The 26,982-nt window shown below is 36.0% G+C and overlaps 2 protein-coding genes across 7 annotated transcripts in view; one reads left to right on the top strand and one right to left on the bottom strand.

The window, feature by feature from the left end:
- Positions 1–5,984, bottom strand: part of DCAF6 (DDB1 and CUL4 associated factor 6) — a 121,059-nt gene extending 115,075 nt beyond the window's left edge. For 3 of the 6 annotated variants that reach the window (XM_063104690.1, XM_063104692.1, XM_063104693.1), the window contains exon 1: positions 5,636–5,983. In XM_063104690.1, the coding sequence (XP_062960760.1) occupies positions 5,636–5,732 (97 nt within the window). In that variant the 5' untranslated portion in view covers positions 5,733–5,983. Of the gene's footprint in view, positions 1–5,635 lie in introns of all 6 variants that reach the window. The other 3 variants (XM_063104689.1, XM_063104691.1, XM_063104694.1) reach the window with 2 other exon arrangements.
- A 572-nt stretch (positions 5,985–6,556) lies between these two features.
- Positions 6,557–26,535, top strand: MPC2 (mitochondrial pyruvate carrier 2). Its single transcript, XM_063106367.1, has 5 exons — positions 6,557–6,912; positions 17,039–17,079; positions 24,162–24,246; positions 24,755–24,866; positions 26,308–26,535. The coding sequence occupies exons 1-5, from the start codon at positions 6,804–6,806 to the stop codon at positions 26,342–26,344; spliced, it is 384 nt and encodes a 127-aa protein (XP_062962437.1). The 5' UTR covers positions 6,557–6,803; the 3' UTR covers positions 26,345–26,535.
- Positions 26,536–26,982: the final 447 nt, after the last annotated feature.

Genomic DNA, 26,982 nt, shown 5'->3' with positions numbered 1-26,982 from the left:
AAAATAAAATTTACAAGAACCAATGAGTAGGTTTAGTGAGGTTGCAGAATGTAAGACCAATAAAAAAAAAAAATTGTATCTCTATATACCTGCAATGAACTGGATATTGAAATTAAACAACAATACCTCTAAAATAGCAATAAAAACATGAAATATTTAGGGATGAATCGAACACCGAAAAATATAAAATAATGCTGAGAGAACCAAAGAATACCTAAATACATGGAGATAAACCACAATCACAGATTGGAATATTCGATATTGTAAAGATGCCAGTTTTCCCTGAAATAATGCATAAATTCAACACAAAATCCCAACAGTCTTTCTTGAAGAAATAGACAATCTGGTTCTAAAATTTATATGGAAACGGAAAGGGCCCACAATAGCCAAGAATAATTATTTTAAAAAAGGACTAAGTTCAAAGTATCTCACTAGCTGATTTTAATACTCACTGTAAAAACATGAAATACTGGGGTAAGGGTAGACACCCAGATCAATGGAATGTAGTTAAGAAATTGACTTACACATAGTCAATTGATTTTCAACAGAGAGAAAAAGGATAGTCTTCTCACAAATAGTGCTGGTCAATTTCACATTCATATGCAAAGAAATGAAACTTGACCCTTACCTCACAGCATATATAAAAATTAACTCAAAATTGTTCATAGACCGAAATGTAAGACCAAACTTCCAGGAGGAAAAAATAGTAATAATCTTTGTGACCTTGGATTAGGTTAAGATTCTTAAGACACAAAAAGTATGAACTGTAAAAGGCCCTGCTGGGAAAAAGAAAAGACAACACACAAACTGGGAGAACACATATGTAAAATACATATCTGATTAAGGACTTACATCAAGAATATATAAAGAATTCTTACAGTATTAAAAAGGTAAACCTGAACACTTACGTACAGTATACAGATGGCAAAAAAAAAAAAAAAAAAAAAAAGGTCCATGAAAAGATACTCAACATCATTAATCATCAGGGAAATGCAAATTAGGACAACGATACAGTTCTACACACCTACCCAAAGGACTAAAATTAGGAAGACTCACTACACCAAATGTTGATGAGAATGTGGAGCAACTGAAACTCTCACACACTGCTGGTGGGAACCCAGCATGGTACAATTATTTTGGAAAACAGTCTGGCAGTTTCTTATAAAGTTAAACACACTTATCACACAACTCACCAATCTCACTATAGGTATTTACCCAAGGAATGAGGATTTAAAAGTGTCCTATCCTTGTTATTTTTTCCAAGGTATAAACAAAGGATCGCTATTTATATATTCCTCATCAGCCATAACCAGTGTTTAATTTAAAACATTTTTCAAAATCTGCTTCAAGTAGTTGGGAACCTCACTCACCATTACTCTGAAGTCAATAACATCAATTACAATTATAAAAAATACACACCATTTAGAATAGTTTTGCAAACCTCAAGCCAAGACTCATTAGTGGGTATTCTACAGCATTGACACCAACATTTTTTAAGTACATTAAAGAAAACAGAAAATGGAATGCACTTCACCTAGTAATGTTAAATTTATATCCGAAGAATCTTTTGTTCTAGTTGTGTGTATTACAAATTGCCATGTAAACGTATTTTTACTGTGGACTGTGGTCAAAACATTTACAAACATTGACCTTAACATATCTGTAATGTAAATTCTATGCTGCCAGAAGCTTCTAGATCTTCTAAGCACTTTCAACTCAATTCATGCTATACCAGGGAGGAATTAAATCCACAGTAGAACTATCATAGTGTCTACAGCTGTTATGATTGCTAATATACCTTTGGTGGTTTTACCATAAGGAATTATCAGCATACTCTATTTTAAGTTTCTTATATTTGACAGACATTTTTCACTACTAAAATCATATATTTCCAACTTTCACTGAGATTTCGAGACTAAAGAAACAAAATACAAATATTCCACTAACTTTTTTCCCAAGTGGCTAAAAAAGGAGGCAAAGTCAGAACTTATTTATTACATTGTAACTTAATGACACATTATGAAGAACCTGGTAATTAGAATGTAGATGTATTCAGGACATGCTAAAGAGTAATTTACATGCAAAATTATCCATTTCAATACATACTGGCTCTAATGATATTCAAAGCACACTTCCTTATAAAAAGAGATTTCAATCCTCACTAAAAAGTTGTCACTGGCTGCCTAGTCATAATATAAGCATTTTATATTAAATATGTTATACATCATAGTAAACGACTCCTTCAAAAAGTTCCTTAACTAGAGAGTATAAACTCAAATTGTAGGCAAGTCTGTACAAAAGGAGAAAAATGAGTAGAAACAGGAAATGCATGAAAATAAGTTTCTTTTATGAGCAATATTTACCTTTATAAAACTGTATATACATATAGAAATGAAATATGTGTGGCTATTATTATTCTAAAAGCACTACTCTAAGTATCTTGAGAAACTTTGAAACATTTAAACCTACAGGTGTGTCTGACTCTGGACTTTGACAATTACTCTTTTAAAAATAAAGAAAAATCCTGCATTGAAACTTAGATCAGATTCATAAAGGTTATAATCCCTGGGCTAGCCTCTGAATCCATGCTAGTCCAAAACAACACTCTGTTGATTCAGGTGAATCTTGTGAATTTCGGAGCTATAAGTAAACACGTTAAGTCTTTTTCTTGTAAATAACATATGGGAAATTATTCATCTTCATTCCCACATCATAAAAGGATATTTTGTGAACTGTAATTTTCTTTGATGGGAAGAAAAGAGGTAATTAATCAAAGTTAATTACAAAGCTGGAATACTACTATTGGAAAGACACATGCTATGTGGTGAAATAACTTGAAACATAAATTTTACAAGAAAAATTCATTTTATCCCAATTTTGCTGTTATTTAGTAGTAGTTCAATATTAGAAACACAAATAATGGAAATACATCAAAAAAATTTAACCTACAATACGGCAGATAAACAATTATAATGTTTAAATACTGATGTCTTAAAAAAAAAGAGAGAATCAAGGGCTAGCAGGTTAGCTCAGTTGGTTACAGAGCGGTGTTATAAAACCAAGGTCAGGGGTTTGGATCAGCCAGCAGCACCCAAAAAAAGAATCAATTTACTTTCTAAAATCCTTGGACTTGGAATTTCACTTTTAAAAGGAAGGTTTTATAAGAATACTTTAAAAAGTCATTTTATCATCACATAAAAAAAGTAATTATGTGAGATGATGAATACGTTAATTACCCTTACTGTAGTGATAATTTCACAATGCATGCGTATATCAAATTATCAAGTTGTACACCTTAGATATATTTAAAATATAAAATTTTAATTGTCAATTACACCTCAATTAAAATATAAAATTTTAATTGTCAATTACACCTCTCAAAAACTGAGAAAAGAAGTAACTTTTTTAAAAACCTTATTAATTCAGGCACTACTGATGTGGATCTTAGTGTCTTCTGAATGCGAAGCCAAGATAAGCACCGCAATGTGGAAGACTTAGATAAACTAATGGGGTAAAGGACTACCAACTGTCAAGGCCGAGAAATTACAAACTATTTTCAGATACTTAGAAAACCACTTTTAAAGGAAGTTTTTCCAAGAATGAACTAATTATAAAGTATATATTATTATCACATTTAAAATATGTAAGATAATGAACTCCCTTGTATGTGTACATGTATTTGAAAATCTATAATTCTGTCTCTACTAAAGTCAATGAACTCTTAACTCTTTGATTCCCTTACACCCAACACATAAACTCCATTCTGGTTAGGGAGTTAAGAGAAGGAAGGGAAAAAGAAAGGTACGGTTTTGCTATACTGTAATTAATTCGATCATACATACAGCTGAACAATCTCAACCAGAACTAAACATTAACATATAAATCTATAGAGAATATCAGTACTTAAACTGTCCAACTGATTAAGATAAAGGACCAAATTATAAATTCATTTATGCAAAACAATGTTAATGTTTATTAAGCTAAAATTAAGTTATTTCTCAGCAAATAAATTCTAAAAGAAATACTGCACACTTTTTTACGTTAAGGGTTTTAAAAAGCACTCTTAACACGTTTGATTTTTAAATGATTTATCACCACTCTAGGTACTTATCCTACAACAGATTCACAAAGGCATGTACAAGGGTGTTCACTGCAGTGCTTTCCATTTAAAGAACATCCATTTAAAGAAAAGAGGTTGAGTCCACCATAGTACTTCATACTGTTGAATACTATGTAATAATTTAAAAGACAGAATGGATCTGTTTTTACTGCCATAGAAAGATCTCCAAGATGTACTGGAGAACAAGATGCCAAACAGTGCTTACAATATGACATCATGTTTCTGTCTCTGTCTTTTTCTCACACACAACTATAACATTTCTATAGATGTATATATATGTTCTGAAGAATGCAAAGAATAAAGATCTGGAAGAACATTCAGGAAACAGAAAACATTATTACTCTAAAGGCGGAGGTGTGAAATTGTAAAGGTAGGGATCACTGGGATTTTTGCTTCATTTTCATTAAGTTTTCACAAAAAGAATGTATTCACATGTTACTTGAGACACTAAAAAGCAAGAATTTTAAAAATGAGCGCTAACTTCTCTCAATTTATAAACCAGAACTGCTGGCTGCAAATGGAATTTCATTTTCTTCTACTTACTTTAACTCAAAAAACAAATGACAGCAACAAATACTTTTACCTAACAAGAAGTGACGAAATTAGAAGGGAAAATTTTTTATTTGATGTTGTTTGCCTTATCTCCAGAGAGAGGGAGGGAGGAAGGAAAAGAGTACACGGGCAGAAACAAAAAAGACCCTTATTAAGTACGTCCACTTTTAAGAAACTGGACGTTTTAGTTGACTCAGGCGTGACCCAGAAACCTCAACAAAACTATGTTATCCAAAACGAACAAAAGTAGAATACTGTTATCTCAAGTACTGAAGGTTGTTTTTAGAAAGCTTAACTAAGAAACAGTAAATGCCAAGTGTGTTTTCCAGGGGTGGGAATAGGAACGTGAAACCCTACACCACCTTAAAGCGGTCAAAACGAGCTGAACTGCAAAGTGGATCCGGGAAAGCGCGCAGGGGTGGGGAGAGCTCTGCTATCACTTTTTGGTTTTGGCTCAGCGCCGCAGAACAGTTTACGCCGAGTCTGTTTGGAGCGTGAAGTCCCTGAGGGTGGTAAGCGCGTCGCAGCTGACACCTAAGCCCTCGGGAGATTAAAGGGGAGGGTGGTCGACAGAAACTTGGGTTCTTCGGCTGAGCAGGGAGAGCGCTGGAGAAGAGCAAAAGCTCCAACTTTTGCTCTGAACACCATAGCTCTATGAGGTTGAGCAAGTCTTCTCCGAGTTCCGACCCACACCAGACCCCAACACCTTTCCAAGCCAATACGGTCGGCCCGTGACCCGACCCACAGAGGAAAACCCAGCAAGGGCGGCGGCTGGCAGCATGTAAAGGAGGCTTGACCATGGAAAGCGTGGTTGCGGGACACGGTGGAAGAGGTCCCAACCCGCACCCCAGAGTCCGCGCCCCTACCGAGGCGCTGTCCCACCTCCAACAGCCCGGCGGCACGGCCCCCTCCCCCACCTCTGGGCGGCGACCTCAGCGCCTCCGCCCCGGGGCCCCCGCTCACCCAGGTAGCGGCTCCGTAGCCGGGAAGGGTCCTCCAGCCCGAGGGACCTTTTCCTCACGTCCCACAACAGGTGTGGGCAGGAGCCACCCCGAGACATAGCTCTGCCGGAGCCGGGTAGAAGGTGAGACCACCGCGTGGGGGAGGGGAATAAGGGGAAGGGACACGCGGATCAACACCCGAACAGCGCCTGCACCATCCGCGCGCCGGGCCTCGAGGGTGCAGCTACTCAGATACCCATGGCGGCGGCGCCCTCGCCGCCGAAACCCGGCCGCACCCGGGCCGGACCTCGCCTCATACTCTTCTTCTCAGACTACCCAGAACATCCAGAGATCAGAAACAGTCTCCTCCCTCAGCCCCCTCCAACAGGAGGAGGAGGCGGAGGCGGAGGCGGTCGCGACTCCTCCTTCTCATCTTCCTGGACACCCTCCTCTCCAGGCCTTTCTCGCGAGATGACGACCATCCCGGGGTCTGAGGCTGGTGTGTGTCTGGGCTGCCCTCACCCTAGAAAAGTGGATTCAGGACACTCTAGCCCACGTCTTCATTGTCTGTGGATAACACAGTAGAGAGAGAAGAAGCTTAGATCGGTGGTCTCTCGCTCGCGAGTCTCAGTTCAAAGGAAGAGAGTTGTACAGCGTCATCTTTAGTTGGGGCACGGAAGGCCCGAAAAGCCCATTTTAACTACGGGGTCTCCTTAGGCAAAGTGAAGGGGCATTAGACCAGGTGTAGCTTCACTTTCCCTTCTCCAACATGGCCTCGAGGGCAGGAAGGAGAAGTAGGAGGTTCCCTCGGCCCCGCCCGCGCTGTGGGGCAGGCCAATCATAGCGGACAGCTCCGCCTGCGCAAGCGCGCCGCCCGCAGGGCTCTGAGGGACTCGTGAGGCAATCCCTTTGGCACCTGTTGTTATGACTCCTCCCTGTCTCACCCGCCGGAGGGCAGGAGGCGGGCCCCGGGCGGGCCGTCGCGGAGCCTCCGCCCCCTCAGCTTTCTCGACGCTAGCTGCTGGGTGGTTCTCAGGGGTCCGGCAGAGCCGCGGGAAGGGCATCCTAGGGGAGAGTCGAACACGAGGAGCTGTGGCAGGAGAAATTGACGAGCTGCGCTTCGTTGTCAGTCAGGGACAAGGACACGGCCACGCACCCACCCAGCTGCCCACGATCACTCGGCGGCAGAAATGTCAGCCGCCGGCGCTCGAGGCCTGCGGGCCACCTACCACCGGTTCCTGGATAAAGTGGAGCTGATGCTGCCCGAGAAACTGAGGCCATTGTACAACCACCCGGCAGGTAATGGACCCAGAATGGCTCCCACCTCCCTCTCCCTCTAAAATGCACCTTTTAGAGGCTCACTGACAACTCTGCCGCCGGAGGCATCCCGCAGCCACAACCCCTTACCATCAAGTATATCCGTCTACTCTCCTAACCTCATTGCATTTCACCTCTTATCTAACATCTCTTATAAACCTGTGAATCTCAAATCAGCGCCCTTCCTGACCTTTGTTGTATCCGTTCCCGGACCTGGCCTCCAGATTTGAACCTTCTCAATTTCAGGGGCCACGAAGGGGTCTGGGGCCACCACGAAAACACTATTCTCCCCTCTTTCCCTCCATGAATTGTGGTATATTACCCACGCGGGGCAGAGCTGGATAGGTGGCCTGTCGCATTGGAGGGTATGGAGTAAAGGTCACACTTTCCTTCAGTTCCTGCTGGCCTGCACATTGAGCCCTCCCCCAAACTGGATGGGCTACCCGGGTTTGAGTCAGTGTCATTCCATTCCTCATCCAATATGTCCAGTTTGTTTCTTTAAGTCTATCCTTATTTCTGAACAATCTCTACCTGGACCTTTTTGTGTGGACAGACCTGGATATAATTCTTTTGTACCACTTACTATAGATGTGACCTTGGGCAAAAATCCTAGATCTCTGTCTTAGTTTCTGTAAAATGTGATCGATGTGAGAATTAAAGGTAACATGTATGCTTGATTCTTTGTAAATGCTCAGTAGATGGTAGCTCTTTCTTGTACTGGAAAACTGTTCTTATGGTTGAAAAAAATAATTCTGTGAGAAATTGGAAGATTCCAATTCTTCCAACACTTTATTAAAGACCTGGAATTCTGTTACCTCTTCTATAAAATGGGAGGTAATAATACTTATTTGGCTGGGTACTAAAATCAGATATATTCTGAGGTCTCTTTCAAGCCTAAAAGTTAATAAATGTGAAAAATGTGTTATAAACTGAAAAACGGAAGTGCTACCCCCAAAGTGGCTTTTTCTCTTATAGTTAAATCTATATTCTGCAATTAGTGTCATTGTCTAGAACCCACCATATCTGACTATGAAGCAGCTCTCTGGAGTCTGATCTGGTTACTAAATCTGATTTCCAGCTTGATAAAGGAATGAACTGTACCTCCAGATTATATTTTAATCTGTAATGTTATTTACTGCAATATTGAACCCATTATAAAACTGATCTTTAAAGAGAGGTTGTTATTGATGAAGAAGTTTATTATTTGCCTTTTAGTTTTTTTAACATTCAGATTTTTGGAATTATGCTGTGTTTTGTGGCAAAGCTATTCAAGAGGCAATGTTTCTGTAATGATCTGGACATTACAGAGTAAATAGAATTTGGTGGAGTCAATTTGACCCTGTTAAGCTTGGGTTAGTGCTGTAGGATAAGGGCAGGGAAGTGGAGGAGCAATTTTAAACTACTCAATACAGAATTGGAGGGTAGGCTTATGTTGATCTTTTCCTAGTCCTTGGCTTTTAGCCACCTGTAATTACTGCTTGCAATACTTTACTCAACTTTCAGAATGGAGGAGTTACCATTCACTTGTAGATTGTGCATTTTATCTGGGTATCCTGGGATTTGTTCACTTATTTTAATTCCCATCTTTTTGTGTAGTGAAAGGAGCATAGGCTTTGAAGCCAAAGACCTAGGTTTGAGTGATCTTGACCTTAAATTCCCCAAGCCTTAGTTTTCTAATCTATAAAATAGGGATAATAATTATCACCATTTAAGGATTGTTGTGAAAATTAAGTGATATAATGTCTGTGGAACATGTAGTACAGCATTTGCACTTAGACTCTCAACAAATGTTAGTTCTCTCCCTTCTAAGCTTTTGAACAATATGCAGTGTAAGGGTATCTATTACTGCAAAATTATTTATAAGTGAAAAATTGTAGGCACACCAATGTAAAAATGGAGAATCATGAAAAATATAACTGATGACTAATTAGTATTAGATAAAATCTGAGGAAACAAAATTATTTTTCCAAGAGTTATCCAGAGTAAATATTCAAGGGTTTTGCATACTATTTTGCATAATAGTATTCATTATTGAATCACTGTTTAAACATTAGACAAGATTTACATACAGGGGTTTTTAAAAATGATATGCAAGCCTAGAATATTAACAGTTGGAAATCATACATTGCCATTTCTAAATTTTGGAGATTTAATTTTATCACTACAAGTATGTCTAGATGGGTAACAAGAATATGTTTTTATAGAGATATATTGTAGTTAGAGTATTGTATCTCTGACCTGTGGCCCAGAATTCTGAGGCTTTCATCATCCATTTGCCTGTTGTGTTGTTTCTAGCACATCAGGATCTGCCTCTATAGAGGAAGAATAGAGTTCTAGCCAAATGTGTGTCCTAGTCAAGTTCTCCAATTCGCATAAGAGGTCGTCATTCCCCTCTCCCCACCTGACTGTGAAAGTATGTGACTCTGCACTAACCAGCTACATAGCTGTACTCTAGATATTTGTCAGAGAAATAACCTTGAAGAGGTTGCCCAGTGTTTACTTAAAAGCTTAACTGAGAAAAGAAAAAACATTATTAGTGGAGGAGTATCATTTTTTTTTTGTATTTGTGAGCTCCAAAACGGGGTGAATCATCCAAAGGGGTACACAAAATGAAACATTGGAATGTAGGAAGAAAATAATGGAACTTCTATTTAAAGATGTTATTTCATCTTTTAAAATTTTTCATTGTGTAATATGAAAAATATTAGTATAGTACATATTAGTACATAGTAAATATTAGTACATATTTTATAATATGAAACATATTAGTACAGTAATTATAGCTTATGAATGTGTAAACTACATATAAGGGATGTATACTGAAATTTTTTTTATTGATAGGGGCATATGTTCAAAAGAAGTTGGAAGACCTCAACTCTAAAAAGTCTAAAAACTTTTGTTTAATTAGCCCAGAAAACAGCTATCTGAACCGTATAATTTAGCTCAATAATTTTATTGAATTATATTTTGGCTTAAGTGGAAGAGCTTTTGGAAAAATAGTTCTGTGAAATTTGTTACACTGCTTGATGTGCTACTGCTGAGAATATCATTCTCTACATTACATGGTGTTCTCTCTGTGAAGACTCGGGAAAGAAGTTATATTAAGTTTTTAATAAGGAGAATATTAGCTGTCCCATTAGCTCAGTTGGTTAGAGCACAGCCTTTTAACACCAGGGTCAAGGGCTCAGTTCCCCATATAGGCCAACTGCAAAAAAAAAAAAAAAAAAAAAAGAGTAAAGAGTATTTTCATTTTTCCTAGGTAAGAGAATTGTTTTTTCTTTTTTCCCTTAAAGATCTAGAGAATATTTTTTTAAAAATAAAAACATACTAAATGAACCAATGTTATTTTTTATTATATGTAAATAAAGCCGAGTGTAGACCAAATGATTAGTGACATACCCATAGAGTTTGAATTAACATTGTTCTTTAGCATCTCTATTATAACAACTTATTCTCTTGCTGCAGATTGTCAATGAAGTATTTTAATGCCAGTATAAGATATTTATACATACATTGAATATATATATTCTTAAATATACATTTAATATGTTTAAATATTGACATTGAATATATAAATATACATATATTATTTTTTAACATAACCTCTGTTACCTTAAAATTACGAGATGAGGGATGGCCTGTTAGCTCAGTTGGTTAGAGCACAGTGTTATAACACTAAGTTCAAAGGTTCTATTCGCTGTGCCAGCCAGCAGCAAAAAAAAAATTAAGAGATGAGAACCAAAATGAGAGGAAAGTTGGAATTCAAAATACAACTGTAAGATATTGATTAAAAAAATAGAATACCTTTAAACAATCACCTACTAAGAAATTTGATTGGTTCAGTATTTATTGAGGGCTACTGCATATTAGGCCTTTGGGATACATTGTGTCTGATACTTGGAATACGTTAGTGAATAAAATTAAAATCCTTGCCCACACAGAGTGTGTATTTTCAGAAGAGATCATAAAAGGAAAACAATTCTTGCTATAGTTGTTAGTTCAGCACTTAACATTTTTGTCCACTAACCTCATTTTAAACTAATTTTAAGAAATTAGAATTGTTTATGCCTTACCTAATTTGATTCATCAGATGTGCACAGGAGAAGAAAGCCCTAAGAAAAGCTATCAATAATTTATCATTTCAAAGTAATGTAAAAATATTAATTTTGCTTATAATGAGTATGAAATATGTTTAAAATGTTATATAGTAGAAAGAGAACTATGATCAAAGAGACCTATGCTCTGGTCCTTGCTCTATCCAGAACTACCTGAGTGTAAGACAAATTACTTAACTTTTAAGTGCCTCTTCTTTTTCATTTATAAAAATAAGAGAGTTTGGACTTCCCTTAAGGTTCTTCCTGACTATAATAATTTACAATTCTGTTTTACTTGGGCTTTTCTGACTTTCATATCCTTCAGGAAACTCAGATTTCACTGGGGAAGATCATATAATTATTGTTATATTAGAATTTAGGGATCTAGGCTTTTATCCTTGCTGTACTATGTATTTTACACAAGTAATTTCACCTCTCTGGTCCTCATTTACCTGATCTATGAGTAACTACGGCAGATGATTTCAACAATCTAAGTCTCAAAGTCACTGATTCTTCATAACTGAAGAAATACATAAATTTAAAATATATCAACCCTATTTCATTCTTTTTTAAGGCTGAGTGGTATTCCATTGTGCATATATACCACATTTTTCTTATCCAATTGCAACATGGATGAGCTTAGAGAAAATTAAATGAAATAAGCCAGACACAGAAAGAGAAATACTGCCTGTCCTCCTCACTTATAAGTGGGTGCAAGGAAGGAAGGATGGACGGAAGGAGGGAGGGAGGGAGGACGAAGGAAGGAGAATGAGAGAAGGAAAGAAAAGGAAGGAAGAAGGACAGAGGAAGAAAGAAAGGAAGGAAGGAAGAGAAAGAGGGAAAGAAAGAAAAAAACCTTTCAGGAGAGAACAAATCTGTGGTTACTAGAAGTGGTGGGGGGAGGCAGAGGGGAGTCGGGGAGACACTGAAAGGTACACAAAGAATAATTATGATTTGTAATAATGAATATGCTTGTAATATTGATTTGATCATCACCTGATGTACACAAGTAATGGTAGTCAATGCTGTACCCCAAAAATATGTATAATCAAGTATGCTTCAATAAAAATAAATAAATAGCCAAAAAACCTCACAAAAATTTAAAAAATAAAATAAAATAAATCAACCCTAAAATGTATCTCAGCTATTTTAGGTAGTCTCTTCACCTGTTTTTTTACCTGGAATTTCAAACCAAAGCCTGTTTTCAATCAACATGTTAAAAAGCATTGTATATCCATGATGTTTGGGTACCATTTGAGTGATAGCTATTTCTAAGGCATTGTGGAAGATATAAAGATTATATGATTCTAAAATAGAAACCCAGTCATGTTCTTGGGTTAAATCTGAACTAGCTTTAGCACAAATAAAAATGAATGATTTTTGGCAGTCAATATCTGTGTCAAAGACTAACATTTGCAAATTCTAAGGATTTGAATGTAGTTTGTTGCATAATAGCAAACAGGTAAAGTTGCATAATATGAGGAACTAGGAGGGATGTTAAAAAGTAACAAACCATAGGGATGTGGTATGAAAGGGAGGGAAAGAGGTAGTGGAAAGGTAGTAATTTTTATGACCTCTAAGCATTCAGTAAAAAATTGGAAAAAAAAAAAAAAGACTTTATTTTTCATATTGGGACATGTAAATACCTCAATTCAGTGTTTGTAAGTGCGTATGTGTGTATAAATTACCTATTCTGTTCCAAAAAAGAAGTCTTCCCATAGGGAGAGAATCATACATACAATAAATTACTTACTTTCTTGGGTAGAATACATATAATATTTCATTAACAGTAATTCCTCTCAGGTAAGGAAATTAGGAAATAAATTCGTCATTTTATCAACAGGTTCATCAAAGTTCATCAGGGCAAACTAGATTTGTTCATTTGTTTGAAAATTTATGTCACTATTTGGTTATGATATTCACTTGCAGAATTTCTCAAATTCTATGAAAAGTTTGAACTTTAAAAAACATCAATTTCACCTTTAAAATAAGACAAACAATAAAATGCAAAAGAAAATAATTGTTGTATTATTTTCTGTATTTTTGTTATTCTGGAAAATAGTTCATAGTTTTAAATATATGTATATATATTTTTTGAATATTTGTTCAATGTTTCTAAATTGTCAGTATTTGAGGTCTTTTTCAACTTCCAACAGTAGATTTCTAAGAAACAAGGTGAAAATGTGTTAATTGTTAGTTCTTTGTTTAAGAGAATGTACATCTGTATCTGAAGGAGACACACTTCCTTTCTCTAGGGCTCCAAATAAAATTTCTTATGAGGTGATTTTTACAAGGTACATTTTCAGCAGTTCAAATATTCCAATCAAGTTATTTCATTTATCATTGTCATGCTCTTTTACCTTCCCCTAATCCTGCCGACTGAGCCAATTGTCAAGCTCTTTTACCTGCCCATAATCCTGCCGACTGGGCCAATTGTTGAGCTAGGGCTGGGTCTGGAGTTCATGGACCCCTCTAGCCCGTTTGCAGACTGGGTCACAAACCCTTCACATGCCAGGCTGGGTCTCCAGACCCCTCACATGCAGGTCTATGAGCTAGGTAACCGGCAAACAGGTCCTTGGAAGCCGTAGGTTGGAGAGTATGGCTGCGTGGGGCAGACGCCCAAGGCTGTAGATGCCAGTCAAGTCATGGCACTGCCCATGCACACTAATTCCACCCATACACAACTTGCTTACAAAGAATGCACCACACCACCCCCAACTGGACCTAAGGTGAAGAGGCCTGATTAAATTATTCTATTTTCCCAACAATCATAATGAATGTTACGCAGTTATTCTGTTAGTTTATACTTCTGTTATGACTTTAAAGTATTTTAAAAGTTATTTGTGTATGTGTATATATATACACATATGTATTTATATTATATATGCACATACATATTTACTTATATATTTGGGTAATAAACTCCAGTTAATATAAACTGCTTCCAACTGTGCTGGCTAACTTTCCTTTTTATTTAACATTCTAACTTTCAAAAGGAGAGAACAGAACTGAGGTTACCAGAGGTGGGAAAGGGGGAAGAGGTAACAGAGAATTAGTAAAGGGCCATGAAAAATAATTATATTGTATGATGTTGAATATGCTAATTATCCTGATTTGAGCATCACATGTTGCACACAGGTAATGTTATTCAACTCTATACACCACAGAAATGTACAATCAACTATGTTACAATAAAAAAAAATAAAAAAAAAAACCACCCTGGCCCCAAGGAGAAAAGAAAAGAAAAAAAGTTCTATTAGGTAGTTGAGGTACAAGTATGAATAGTAATTAGCCACTATCCTCAAGAAAGTCATAATCTTGATAGGCATGTAGATATACAACTAACTACAGTGGAATATTTAAAGTGTACTATGGTACGTTTTAAAATCCCATTGTGTTAAAATCACATTGATTTAATGAATTTAGCTGTAAGAATAATGTGAATTAGTTGGAGAGGAGTAAAAAATATCAAGGATTATGTTAAATTGTGAAATAGTAGTCCGAAATATGTAACATTGCTATTAATGTTAAAGGCAAGTAATAGTTTATACTATCTGTCTGATACTTATCTAGAAATGCTTAATAAGCAAAAGTTACAGAAGAAGCAACTGCCAGTTTTACATTTTTCTAATTTTTCTTCTTAATGTTAAGATTAACCAACTACTTTTGATAGTAATTTAGCCAGAATGCACGCAAAAAAAAGGCGTGTTATCGTTGGGTTCATTTTCACTTGGGATGATGGCGTGAAACTAGTATGGCTTTGGAAGTACTTTAGAGTTGTTTCCCTAAAACGTTTTTATATGGCTTCTAGACATGGTTTTACTTAAACAGCCTTTCTGTTCTTAGGTCATTAAAAGCCATCACTGTATTTTATTTACCAAAGTATCCCCAGTGCCTGGTCTGCTGTAAACTATGTGGTAATTATTATGGGTGAATGAATGAATGATGATTTTGTCTGCAACAAATTAGACCCAGAACTACAACTGGCTCTTAACTCAGTGCTTTTTCTACTTCACTATCTTTCTTTCGTTGTTTTTTGTTTGTTTCTAAATAATAGGTTTAACTCAATTTTATCTTTTAAGTATTACTTAAGCATATGTGAACAAAATTACTCCTTGTTATTAATGAAAGTGAATGCTCACCTATTGGGGGAAGATGGATAAAGGCATCTTTACCTTCGGGCACTATTAAGAAGTATTAGTTGGAGGGCCTGCCCAGTTGGCTCAGTTGGTTAGAGCACAGCCTTGTAACATGAAGGCCAAGGTTTCAGATCCCTATACTGGCCAGCTGCCAAAAAAAGAAAAAGTATTAATTGGGGGCTGGCCAGCTAACTCAGTTGGTTAGAAAGGTCATGGGTTTGGGTCCCCACACCAGCCAGCCACCAAAGAAAGAAAGAAAGAAAAAAGTATTAGTTGGGAGCAGATGAAAAGAAGTAAAATGTGTAAATGTGTTATACTTGGGTGATGGTACCACTATAGATGTGATTTTTGTGATCTATAAACACAAATTATTCTTGCAAAGTAAAGTAGAATATTAAAGCAGCAATAATTGTCATGAATATAATAGGATTTTAAACCTTTTGAGTTGGTTATAAATCACTGTTGTTTTATATAAGATTGCTTAATTTGTGTGTTAAGAAGTAAATGTATTTTGTTTATCTAGTGTGTGAGGGCATACACAACATATTAAGTGCTCTGGTGTGTATTGGACTTAGCATGCTCAGTTCCATTTTAAATTCCCATGTACAAAGTCTCTTTCTTTCCTCTCACCATATCCCCTAAAGGTTAAAGGAGAGGTGTATGATTGGAAGAGTTAAAAGTGGAGAGTTTATACAGCAAGAAAGCACTAGTTTAAGAGTTAGAAAACTTAGGTTCCATTCGCACTCTACTGCTTACTAGCTGCATGACTTGAGTAGGTCATGGAGCTTCTCTTGAGTCTCACTGATAAAATGAAGGATTTGTATTAGATGATCTCTGAGTTTCCTTCCAGCTCTGAAACATCATGCTTCTCAAATCCTAGGTTACTTAAGAAACCAAAATTATTTTCAGTACTTAAAACATTTATTTAACATTTTGCACAGGCAGATGAATAAAACAAGGACCCTGCTATTAAGGAGCTTATAAATCTGTTCTTTCTGCTTTCTCACGTGATCTTTAAAATTAGATTCATTAATTTTTACTAGGATATGTAGAATTTTTTACAAGAACTTTTACTAGGATACATATGGTAAAATGTCTTTTACAGTTATAAATATTAATAAATTAGTAAATATACACATTCTACTGCAGCTCTTATCACTAAAATTCCCCTATTTAAAAATTATCTGTTACTCTATGAACATTAAGTTCCATGTTTGATGCAAATCACTGGGAATAGTTTCCAAAACCATCTCCATTATACTTTAGCTAATTTTTGACATGTCACTGTCTTAGTCCTTTTGTATTGCTGTAATGGAATACCTGAGACTGGGTAGTTTATAAAGAAAAGAGGTTTATTTAGCTCATGATTTTGCAGGCTGAGAAATTCAAAATTGGGCAGCTGCATCTGGTGAGGCCTCAGGCTGCATCAACTCATGGCAGAAAAAAGGAGGGGAGCGGGCATGTGGGAAGAGATCACATGGCGAGAGAGGAAGCAAGAAAGAAACTGAGGAAGCCAGACTCTTTTTTAACAACCTGCTCTTGGGAGAACTAATTAATTGCTGCCAGAGCAGGAGGGCATTAATTTATTCATGAGGGATCATACTCATGACCCAAATACTTCCCATGAGGCCCCACGTTCCAACAGCACCATATTGGGGATCAAATTTCAACATGATTTTGGTGGGGAAAAACCACATCCAAACCATAGCAGTCACAAAAATACAAATAATTGACAAGGAGAGCATAACAACTTGTGTGAAAGATTAATACTGTGATACTGTGGTGCCTTTCTAAATGTTAAATACAAAGTATACAGCAATCATAGTAAAAATATTTGGTTTATTCCTGAATTTTTCTGTGTTTTTTTCTTTTCAGGCCCCAAAACAGTTTTTTTCTGGGCTCCAATTATGAAATGGGTAAGTCATGAGTATTTGGAGAAGCTGCTGAAAAAAAAACTTACTAATTAGAACTTATTAATTTGCAGTAACTTTTATGAAGGATATACTTTAAGATATTCTTGGTGTGCTAAATGGTTCATGGCAGATAGCCTCAGATGTATCATTTTTACTGCATAAAGCACACTAGTTACTTTAGTTTTTCTGAATTCCTTAGATAAGAAGCCTTCTGGGAGCATATTTGTTATCAAAAAACTTAAAATTGTGTACCCTAGGAACATGAAATTTTATTCTACAATTGTATGACTAAGTAAAACAAATTAGTTAGAGCCCCCCAAATTAACTTTTATTATTAATTTGGTATGAGAACTGAAGCAACTGACACCACAATATAGGCGAGGAAAGTTAGTCTCAGGAGGTAGATGGATTTATCTGCATATATATATAATATAAACATTTGGTAAATGATAGAGCCTAAGACTTCTGACTCTAAGCCCAATGTTTTTTACTCTACACCAGGGTTTCTTTTCCTAAAGTTTTCATTTAGCTGAAAAACAATTGTGGTGGCTCTCTGTAGCAAATCATTAATTTTATGTTGAAAGGGCCAGTTTTGGTCTATAGAGTTGCTTCTCAAAATGTCATCCCTGGACCTGCAGTGGTGTCATTTGAGAACTTGTTAGAAATGCAAATCTTCAGGCCCCTTCACAGACCTACTAAATCTGAAGCTCTAGGTAGGGAGCCTAGTAAGGTGTATTTTGATAACCCTTCCTTCCAGGTAAGTCTGATGCCCTCTAAAAGCTAAAAAACTATTTTTTTTTTAATTGTGGTAAAATACACATAAAATGTATCATCTTATCATTTTTGCGTGTGTGTGTGTGTGTGTGTGTGTGTGTGTGTGTGTGTGTGTGAGAGAGAGAGAGAGAGAGAGAGAGAGAGAGAGAGAGAGAGAGAGAGAGAGAGAGAGAGAGAGAGAGACCGATAAGGGGATTGTAACCCTTGGCTCGGCGTCATCCGCACCACGCTCAGCCAGTGAGCACACCAGCCATCCCTATGTAGGATCCGAACCCACGGCCTCAGCGCTATCAGCGCCACACTCTTCAAGTGAGCCACGGGGCCGGCTCTATCATCTTATCATTTTTTAAGTGTACAGTTCAGTAGCGTTAAGTACACTCACATCATTGTGCAACCAATATCCAGAACTCTTTTCATCTTGCAAAACTAAGTCTCTGTACCATTACACAACTTGCTGTTTCCCTCAGCCCCTGGCAACCAATATTCTACTTTCTATCTCTATGAAGTTGACTAGGTATCTCATGTAAGTGAAATAATACAGTATTTGTCTTTTCATGGCTGGCTTATTTCACTTAGCATAATGTCTTCAAGGTTCATCCACGTTGTAGCGTGTGTCATAATTTCCTTCCTTTTTAGGGCTGAATAACATTCCATTGTATGTATTGTCAACCAAAATTAAGACTGTCAAGGCAGAAATAATTCTGTAAAGTTTGTTGGGAGCCAGATGTGAGGGTTGACCTGGCAAACACCATCCGAAAGAGTCGGAAAAGTGCTCCAAAGTTTATTACATATAACAAAGACTTTATAGACAGAAAAGGCTGAAGAAAGCAGAAATGAAGAACAAAAAACGAATTGGTCGTTTCAAAGTTACTTTCCTTGTAAGGTGGGGACATGGAGACAGAACTATAGGAAAATAACTGATTAGTTAACATCAGGTTACTTCAGTCTATCTCTTGTATAAGAATTAAAGCAGAGGGAACTTTGATCTTACCTACTGATGATTTAAACTGGCCTGTTGGGGAAATTGGCTGTTATCTCTTTTCCCTAACTTCTCTGAAGGTCCAACCACAAGCTAAGTGACACGGGAATTTAGCAGGGGTGACTCTAGTTTGGTTTTTAGCCTGGACTGTTGAGGCCTAGTGCAGGAACTTAGTCTAAAACAATGGCTTCTGATAATTTTAATTTAACATATATACCACATTTTGCTTATCCATTCATCCATTGATTGGACACTTGGGTTGCTTCCACATTTTGGCTATTGTTAATAGTGCTACTGTGAACACTGGTGTACGAATATCTGTTCAAGTCCTTCTGGGTTCATACCCAGAAGTGGAATTCTTGGATCATATGGTAATTCTTTGTTTAATATTTTGGAGGAAACACCATATTGTTTTCCTCAGAAGCTGCACTATTTTGCATTTCTGCCAGCAGTTCACGAGGTTTCTAATTTATGTACATCCTCACTAACACATTACTTTTTGGGGAGTAGGGGGGTGGGATGATAGCCCTCCCAGCAGGTATGAAATGGTATCTCATTGTGGTTTTGATTTGCATTTCACTAACGATTAGTCATGTTGAAGATCTTTTCATGTGCTTATTGGACATTTGTGTATCTTTGGAGAAATGTCTTATTCAAGTTCTTTGCCCATTTTTTATTTAATCAAGTCATTTGGTGTTTGGTGTTGAGCCTATTTTAATTCTCTCAAATGTACTATTTTACATTGTTAGAACAATTGAGAAAGTTATAAATCCAAGTAGTTGAGCATGTTAGAGCTGGAATTGGCTATGCCTCAATCTTATGACCTTAGGCAAGTTTAGTCTCTTTGGCATTTTGTCTTCTCAACTATAAAATGACAAGATTACAGTAGATCAGTGGTTTGGGAACTGTATTTTACAGACCTAAGGAGCAATATTTCTTCTTAATGGTTCTGCTGCTTCTCAGCATTCAAAAATAGTGTGATGTGCAAGGATAAAAACCCCAAAAATGCAAGGCACGTTACTATTCCCCTCCTCTTCTCTCCCTACCCACACTTAAAATTATATTTTGTATCTTTAATGTGGAATTGATTCCTGAAGTATTTTGTTTCTAGCACCATCATTAAAAGAATAAGAGTGATTTCATCTATTTAAGATAAACTCGGGGGCCTCTTTGACCTCAAATTTACTACAGTTTAGGATTTTATTGATTTTATCAATATTTTTGGTGTTTATTTGATCTGGTTCATCAATGTTTTGAGACATTGACAGTATTATATACTCATAAGTGACTTCCTGACTATCTTTGTCTCCTTTAGAAACATCTATTTTAAGTTCATGTTGAAATCATACATAGTCTCCTGATGACAGCATAGCAATGGAAACTTCTGTGTCTTGTCCTCTGGTGGGAGACTTCTTCTGTTAGATGTTTACTTTATGTACATATTAATGTGTTTTCTTATCGGACTACTTGATAATTAGTCTGAGGTAGTCTATACATGACACATAACAGCTGGTCTTCAAGCCACATTTTTCTGTATTAAGACTCAGACTATACTTCAGACATTTACTATACTGGAGTCCTTTGAAGCCACTTTAGTTAAAACCAAATAATCATAAAGGTCAAAGTGGATAATCCCAGAAAATAATACCTGTGAATCTTAAATATTTATTTTAACCTGAAGAATATAAATATATATTTATTTGCTACTCATTTGCTATAAGGCTAAAGATTTTATTTGTGTATGGATCCACTGTTTTTTTGAGTTTCAGATTTTCTATCTTGGATAAATTACACCATAGTGCATCCTGTATAATTTCCAATTTAGTTTTCTTTAAAGCAGAGTAGTTTCATAGACACTTTCAAACAGAATGAGAACAGAAACCTGCTAGATTTTTATATGGCTTTCTACCAGTCTTTTTACATTTGTCTTGTTCACTCCAAATTTGACAGCAGGGGTTTAACAACTTTTATTTAATCTTTTATTTAATCTTTCCAAAGCAGTCACTTTAGTTTTCATACAAATATTAACCCTCTTTTTGTATTTCATGTTTACCTAATAGTTTATTCAATTATGTAAATTACAATAACTGGCAAAACTGGCATAAACAGGTTTGGAGACAAACACAGTAACTTGGTAAAAATAGAACTCAACTGGTGGGAGCAAAAACGTATGAGTTCAATAGGTATTAAGCATGCCACGGGCATATGTTAGCTTGTTAACAGAGAAATGGAAATCATTGGCTGTCCAGGGGAAACATATGTGAAGGTCAGTTAAAAGAGCTTTTTTTATTTTTATTCATAGTCTTTTTGTACAGCACTGTCATCACTTAGCTCTTGAACAATATATTATTTGGTGTAGCTAACTTTTGTATTTTTTCTTCTCCTTAGGAATAAGTTAAACTATTTCATAGTTATCCATGCAGATTTTTAATACTCACCCATTTGCTTTTCCAATTGGAACTACTTATACAGATTAGTTCACAGTTTAAAATCCTGAGGTCTTTCCTATCTAAGCATTTCAGAATTGGAATAGTCATGGTGGTATTTCATTTTTTTAACACTTCTTCTCTAAATGTATCATATGACATTTTTTTCCAATAAACAAGAAAATATTGAAAGAAAAGAAGGAGCGGAAGAAGAGAAAGAGAAAAAATAATTTTTTAAACTATCTCATGAGTATTTATCCCAACCCAGTGAAGGTAATTAGATATCAGAAAGAATCACAAACATGGAGTTCAGATGTTTGAAAAACATTTTTTAATTAATGGAAACAAGGGGAGCTAACTTGAATCTACTAGATGCCAAATTGTCTGTATTAGGTTGTTTAATACTTTGTCTCATATGTAATCTTCATCCACCTAAAATATGAGAAATAAATATTATCACTATTTTTCAGGTAAGGATACTGAGGTTCAAAGAACTAGATAACTGTACATATTGTTGTTTGTAAGTAGCAGAATCAGTGTTTGAACCTCCAGGTCCATTTTACTCCAAAGCCTATGCTCTTGACCACTTATATTACCACATTTAGAATAGTCGCAGTAGATCTGTCTATAACAGTGCTTTCTTAGTATATTAGGGAGTATTTTACATTCTTGTGTGGTATACTCCAAGCACTTTCTTAAACGACAGTTCTATTATTTGAGTTAAGTTCAGAATAAAGATGAAAAGGAACAAAGACCTTCTTCCCCTCATTCTAAGTCTAGTAATGCAGGAAAGGGTACAGGGACTAACATTCTTTTATTTATTAGTTACCTAATATCTTTAGAGCAGCATAAATAATATATTATTTTTATGATAATATTAATGATAATATTTTCCAGGCTCTGTGGTAAATACTTTTAAAGCATATTATCTCATTTAATCATTATGTCTGTCTTGCAGGGGAGGTACTAATATTCTCATTTTACTTGTGAAGAATTTAGGACAGGTTGGTAATATAATTTTTTTTTTTTTTCTTTTTTTTGGTGGCTGGCCAGTTGGGGGTACCCTTGACCTTGGTGTTACCAGCACTGCGTTCTTACCAACTGAACTAACTGGCCAGCCTCTGGTTGTTATGTAACTTGATGGAAGTCACACAGCTAGTTAGTAGCAGACATTAGATTCACAATGAGATTTTGTAAAACAACTTACGTAAGGTTAGAGTGATATAGAAATAGAAAGGGATTTTTTAGAAACTTCAGAAATGGAGCTCAAGACCTTTGTGAGAGAGAACATTTACTAACATATCCTAGAAAAATAAAATGTGTACTGGTAATGTACTGGGAGCATCAACAATCATGACTGCTGACTTCTTCCTAAAGAATGCTGGAAGATAGCCTGTAGTCTTCATAGATCTAACTATTCATCAAGCCACAGTATAATATGGGGACCCAGTGGAATAGTAGTAGGTGTCAGTCTCTTTCTTTCCCTATACAATGGAAAGGGAAATAATAGAAGTACTTTCCACCCTGTAGAAGTAGTAGAACAAATACAGAGCAGAGAACATGTACATTAGGACCTGGAAGAAGGAAGTAGGAGGGATGATTAGGAAGGCATTTGGGAAGAAAATCACAGGTCTGTGGGTAAATGTTAACAAGAAGAATAAAGTAGTGCTGGCCATGATCTACCTCTAATTATACCTCTGTGTTTAATCATTTACCCCTTTTAAAACTAGAATCATTGCTTTTTTAGAACAACAAACTTCATTGATTTAAAACCATTTGTACTTTTAAAATTTTATATATAAATTGATAAATATGTGTGGGTTCTATTTAGGAGCAAAACCCTTTGCTGATTTATATTTTCCTCACAAGGGCATCTTTTAGAAACTCCGTTAAAAACCTGAAAATAACTTCTTAGAAACGTAGTCTCTAATGATATATTTAGGATTTGCTCTAAAATACCTAAAGAAAAAAATGGGAGGGGCTGGCTGGTTAGCTGAGTTGGTTAGAGCATGGTGCTGATAACACCAAGGTCCAGGGATCAATCTCTGTACCAGCCAGCCATCAAAAAAGGAAAAAAATGGGAACAGGAGGAGTGGAGGCAGAGCAAGGGCAGCAGAACCTCAGTAATTGTTGACTCTGGATGGTAGGTATGTAGGGGTTGTTTGTACTATTCTCTTACTTTGTGTAGGTTTGAATTTTTTATTAATAAAAATTGTTTTATTACATATTCTAATCTCTGCATAACTAATATTGTAGTGAGGACTCATTACTAAACTTTCTGAATGATACGGATGATAGGATATGAGTGGGATGACTCTGTAAAAGACAACGTTAAAGACGCAACAGAGAAGAAATGACCTTGTGTACTCTGATGTTAAAAAAAAATTATCCAACTAAAAAAGTAAAATTATAACAGCTTTTCTGATACTTCCACTTTTAAGAAAGAATAACACTGACAGAAAACATGAAAGGAAGTATCTGTACAAATGACATTAAATAGCCCTCAAGCATCCTCCATACCAGTGCTTCCCGACATGTGTAAAGAATATTTAAACTAATATGAAATAAGTATCATTTGTAGACCAAAAAAACACCAAAACCATGTATGTATAGATATAAAACATATATATAATTTATATCTTACCTATATATGTACTACTGTTTTTCAGATATATGAGGCTGCTTAACGTTATTAACAAAATAAAAATATGTTCAAAAAGCACTTCTGAATTTATGGTAGCATTTTGTCACGATGTATATTTTCTTAAAGCATGGATACTAAAATTATAGCTCCCTATCGTATGGAAATCTCAGAAATATTTTGTGTTTAATATAAAGTTAAAAACCATTACTGCACATTCATGATGCTTGTTTTTTTCTTTCTGTGTGTTAATACATATTTCCAGGGGTTGGTGTGTGCTGGACTGGCTGACATGGCCAGACCTGCAGAAAAACTTAGCACAGCTCAATCTACGGTTTTGATGGCTACAGGTAAATTAAATGAATATCTTTTATGTTCCGTATAGAACATAAATTATTTTTCTCCTGTTTTACATCAATTTATTTAACAGTTTAGTGTTTGAAATACATACACACACACACACACAAAGGAATTAACAGTGTTATCTCTAGGAAGTTATTAGATTACGCATGGAGGTGACAGAGGAAGGTTACCAGAGTAAGTATCTGCATGGGTTTTTGTTTTTCAGGTTTTTGCCATGAACATGTTTTTATGAGTAGGAAAAAAGTTGCAGTTAATACTCACTAGACCTATAAAGATTCCTATTTAATGTAAGAACTGAGTATTATTACTGAAGACTCAGAGTATAGCACTTTCGTCCTTCATCCTACATTATTGTTGTCATAGTTTTATTTATAATTATTGTACGCTAATATTAAATATTCAGATAAGTTATCACAGCAATACTATGGTTTTTTGTTTTGACAGCTGGCCAGTATGTCTGTAGTCTTAAAAAATATATATATTTTGTTTCAACAGGGTTTATTTGGTCAAGATACTCCCTTGTAATTATTCCAAAAAATTGGAGTCTGTTTGCTGTTAATTTCTTTGTGGGGGCAGCTGGAGCCTCTCAGCTCTTTCGTATTTGGAGGTAAGCCTAACAAAGGTATAAAGAGGTCTGCTTCAGAAATTACCCAGACGTAATATTTCTTTTTTAAAGATTCACATATAATGCTAAGACAGGAGTGTGCCTGAATCAGAAGTTTAACATTTCTAGAAAAGTCTGAGGGTTTACAAATAAGCTAAAAGCAGTCAAGCAGTATGTTACCTAGTTTTTAGATTTAACTGTGCATTGTCTAGATTGATAGCCCTTTCACATAGTCACTTTTATTAAGACAACATTTACAGTTTATGATTTACTAAGTCCTAATGAACCTTTTACCACTCACTTTCAGTTGTATATAATAAAGTGGTACTTAAATGTATAGTTATGTAGTAGTATTGGACATTATATTTAGAGTGAGGTCACTGGTTTCATTGGAAAGTATTCTATGAACACTAGAAATTTTTAAAGCTACTCAATAGTTAACATTATTTGTCACTGACTAATGGTAATGATAATATGATCAAATATTTCTTTTTGGCTTTTTTTGTTTGTTTGGTTGGGTTTTTTTTGTTTGTTTGGTTGGTTTTTTTTCTAAAAGATGGCCAGTAAGGGGATCTTAACCCTTGACTTGGTGTTGTCAGCACCACACTCTTGCAAGTGAGTGAACTGGCCATCCCTATATAGGGATCTGAACCCATGGCCTTGGTGTTACAAGCACCACACTCTCCCAAGTGAGCCATGAGCCGGCCCTATGATCAAGTATTTGAATCAGATCTTTTGAGAAGTCTAGGAGGTATAGTAGGCTTCATGGAATAAGTTCTTTCTTATGCTTATACTATTCTCTACTCTATTGTAAACTGGGAAAAATAGTAAATGAAGCCCCAGGTGTTACAGAAGGGAAACACTCGGTGGTCATTTCTTTTTTGGTTTAACAAGAATTGAAGAAACAGTCCTTAGCCTCAAGAAATGTAAGTGTTTACAGCCTATTAACCCAATGTGATGCCTGACAGCATCACAGAAGTATATTTTACTTTTAGTGATTAGACAGGAACCCATTCTCAATTGATTTTATTCTTAGGAAAGGTGCTTTGTGAGTGTAAAGTAAGAAATTCTAAATGGCCACATTTTGCTAAATTTTATACATATGTTCGCATGTTTGTCATACTCTTGTATAGTTCAAGAATGAAAACATTCATTAAAATAATATTTTTGCACAATAAATGGTATGCCAGTTAAACTCTTAAAACTTTTTGGCAGTTGTAATGTTTCTTTATTATCTGAAACACAAACCAGATACAAATGAGCTCTTTGGGTTGCTTTCCCTTCTGCCTGTTTTTACCTGTAAGTCCCTGGGAAGATTGTGTTTACAACTCTATAGCCACATAACAACTGGGAAAGAAGAAATGGAATATGCTTCCCATTCTCTCCTTACCATAAATTTACCTATTATTACTGATGATTATTTTTCTTTCTGTTTTCTTTATAGATATAACCAAGAACTAAAAGCTAAGGCAAACAAATAAAAGAGTTCCTGATCACCTGAACAATCCAGATGTGGACATAACCACTGGGACCTAGTTTATTACTTGATTATTGATAAGGTGATGCTAACTGCGCTAACATTTGGAAAGCACAAAAAAATCTAACTGTAACTGGTAGCTAGTGCTTGATTCAACAGAAAAATAAAGCAAACTTTTATTATAATTTCTCTTTACATATGACTTAAGGAATTTATCTATGGATATTAGTAACATTTTTTCTACCATTTGTCCATAATAAATTATACTTGCTCATACAGGCCCCTAGTCTCCTTCTGTTCTAGTCAGCCAAAGTGTGTACATACAAGAGCACACAGATTCAAGTGAGCTAAAAACACAGTTGAAAGGTTAAATAATCTGCTTATTTAGTATATGGTGAAAGGGAATATTGATGAAGAGATTGGGAAATGGTGTTTTAGTCTGTTTTGTGTTGCTATAACAGAATTACCTGAGACTGGGTAATTTATAAAGAAGAGAGGTTTATTTGGCTTATGATTCTGGGACAGCTGCATCTGGAACGGGCCTCAGGCTGCTTTTACTCATGGCAGAAAGTGGCAGGCAGTGGCAAGTACAAGCAGATCACATGGCGAGAGGAAGCAAGAGAGGGAGAGAGGAGGTGCCAG

The sequence above is a fragment of the Cynocephalus volans genome, chromosome 8 (assembly GCF_027409185.1).
Source record: "Cynocephalus volans isolate mCynVol1 chromosome 8, mCynVol1.pri, whole genome shotgun sequence".
Taxonomy (NCBI): domain Eukaryota; kingdom Metazoa; phylum Chordata; class Mammalia; order Dermoptera; family Cynocephalidae; genus Cynocephalus; species Cynocephalus volans.
This window is presented reverse-complemented; position numbering and strand designations above follow the sequence as displayed.

What these genes read in the sequence shown, in the direction of transcription:
- MPC2 (XM_063106367.1), top strand. Translation starts at nt 6,804, where the DNA reads ATGTCAGCCGCCGGCGCTCGAGGCCTGCGGGCCACCTACCACCGGTTC. An exon ending in ATTGTACAACCACCCGGCAG is followed by an intron (nt 6,913 to 17,038) that starts GTAATGGACCCA and finishes TTTTCTTTTCAG; the next exon opens with GCCCCAAAACAGTTTTTTTC. An exon ending in TACGGTTTTGATGGCTACAG is followed by an intron (nt 24,247 to 24,754) that starts GTAAATTAAATG and finishes TTGTTTCAACAG; the next exon opens with GGTTTATTTGGTCAAGATAC.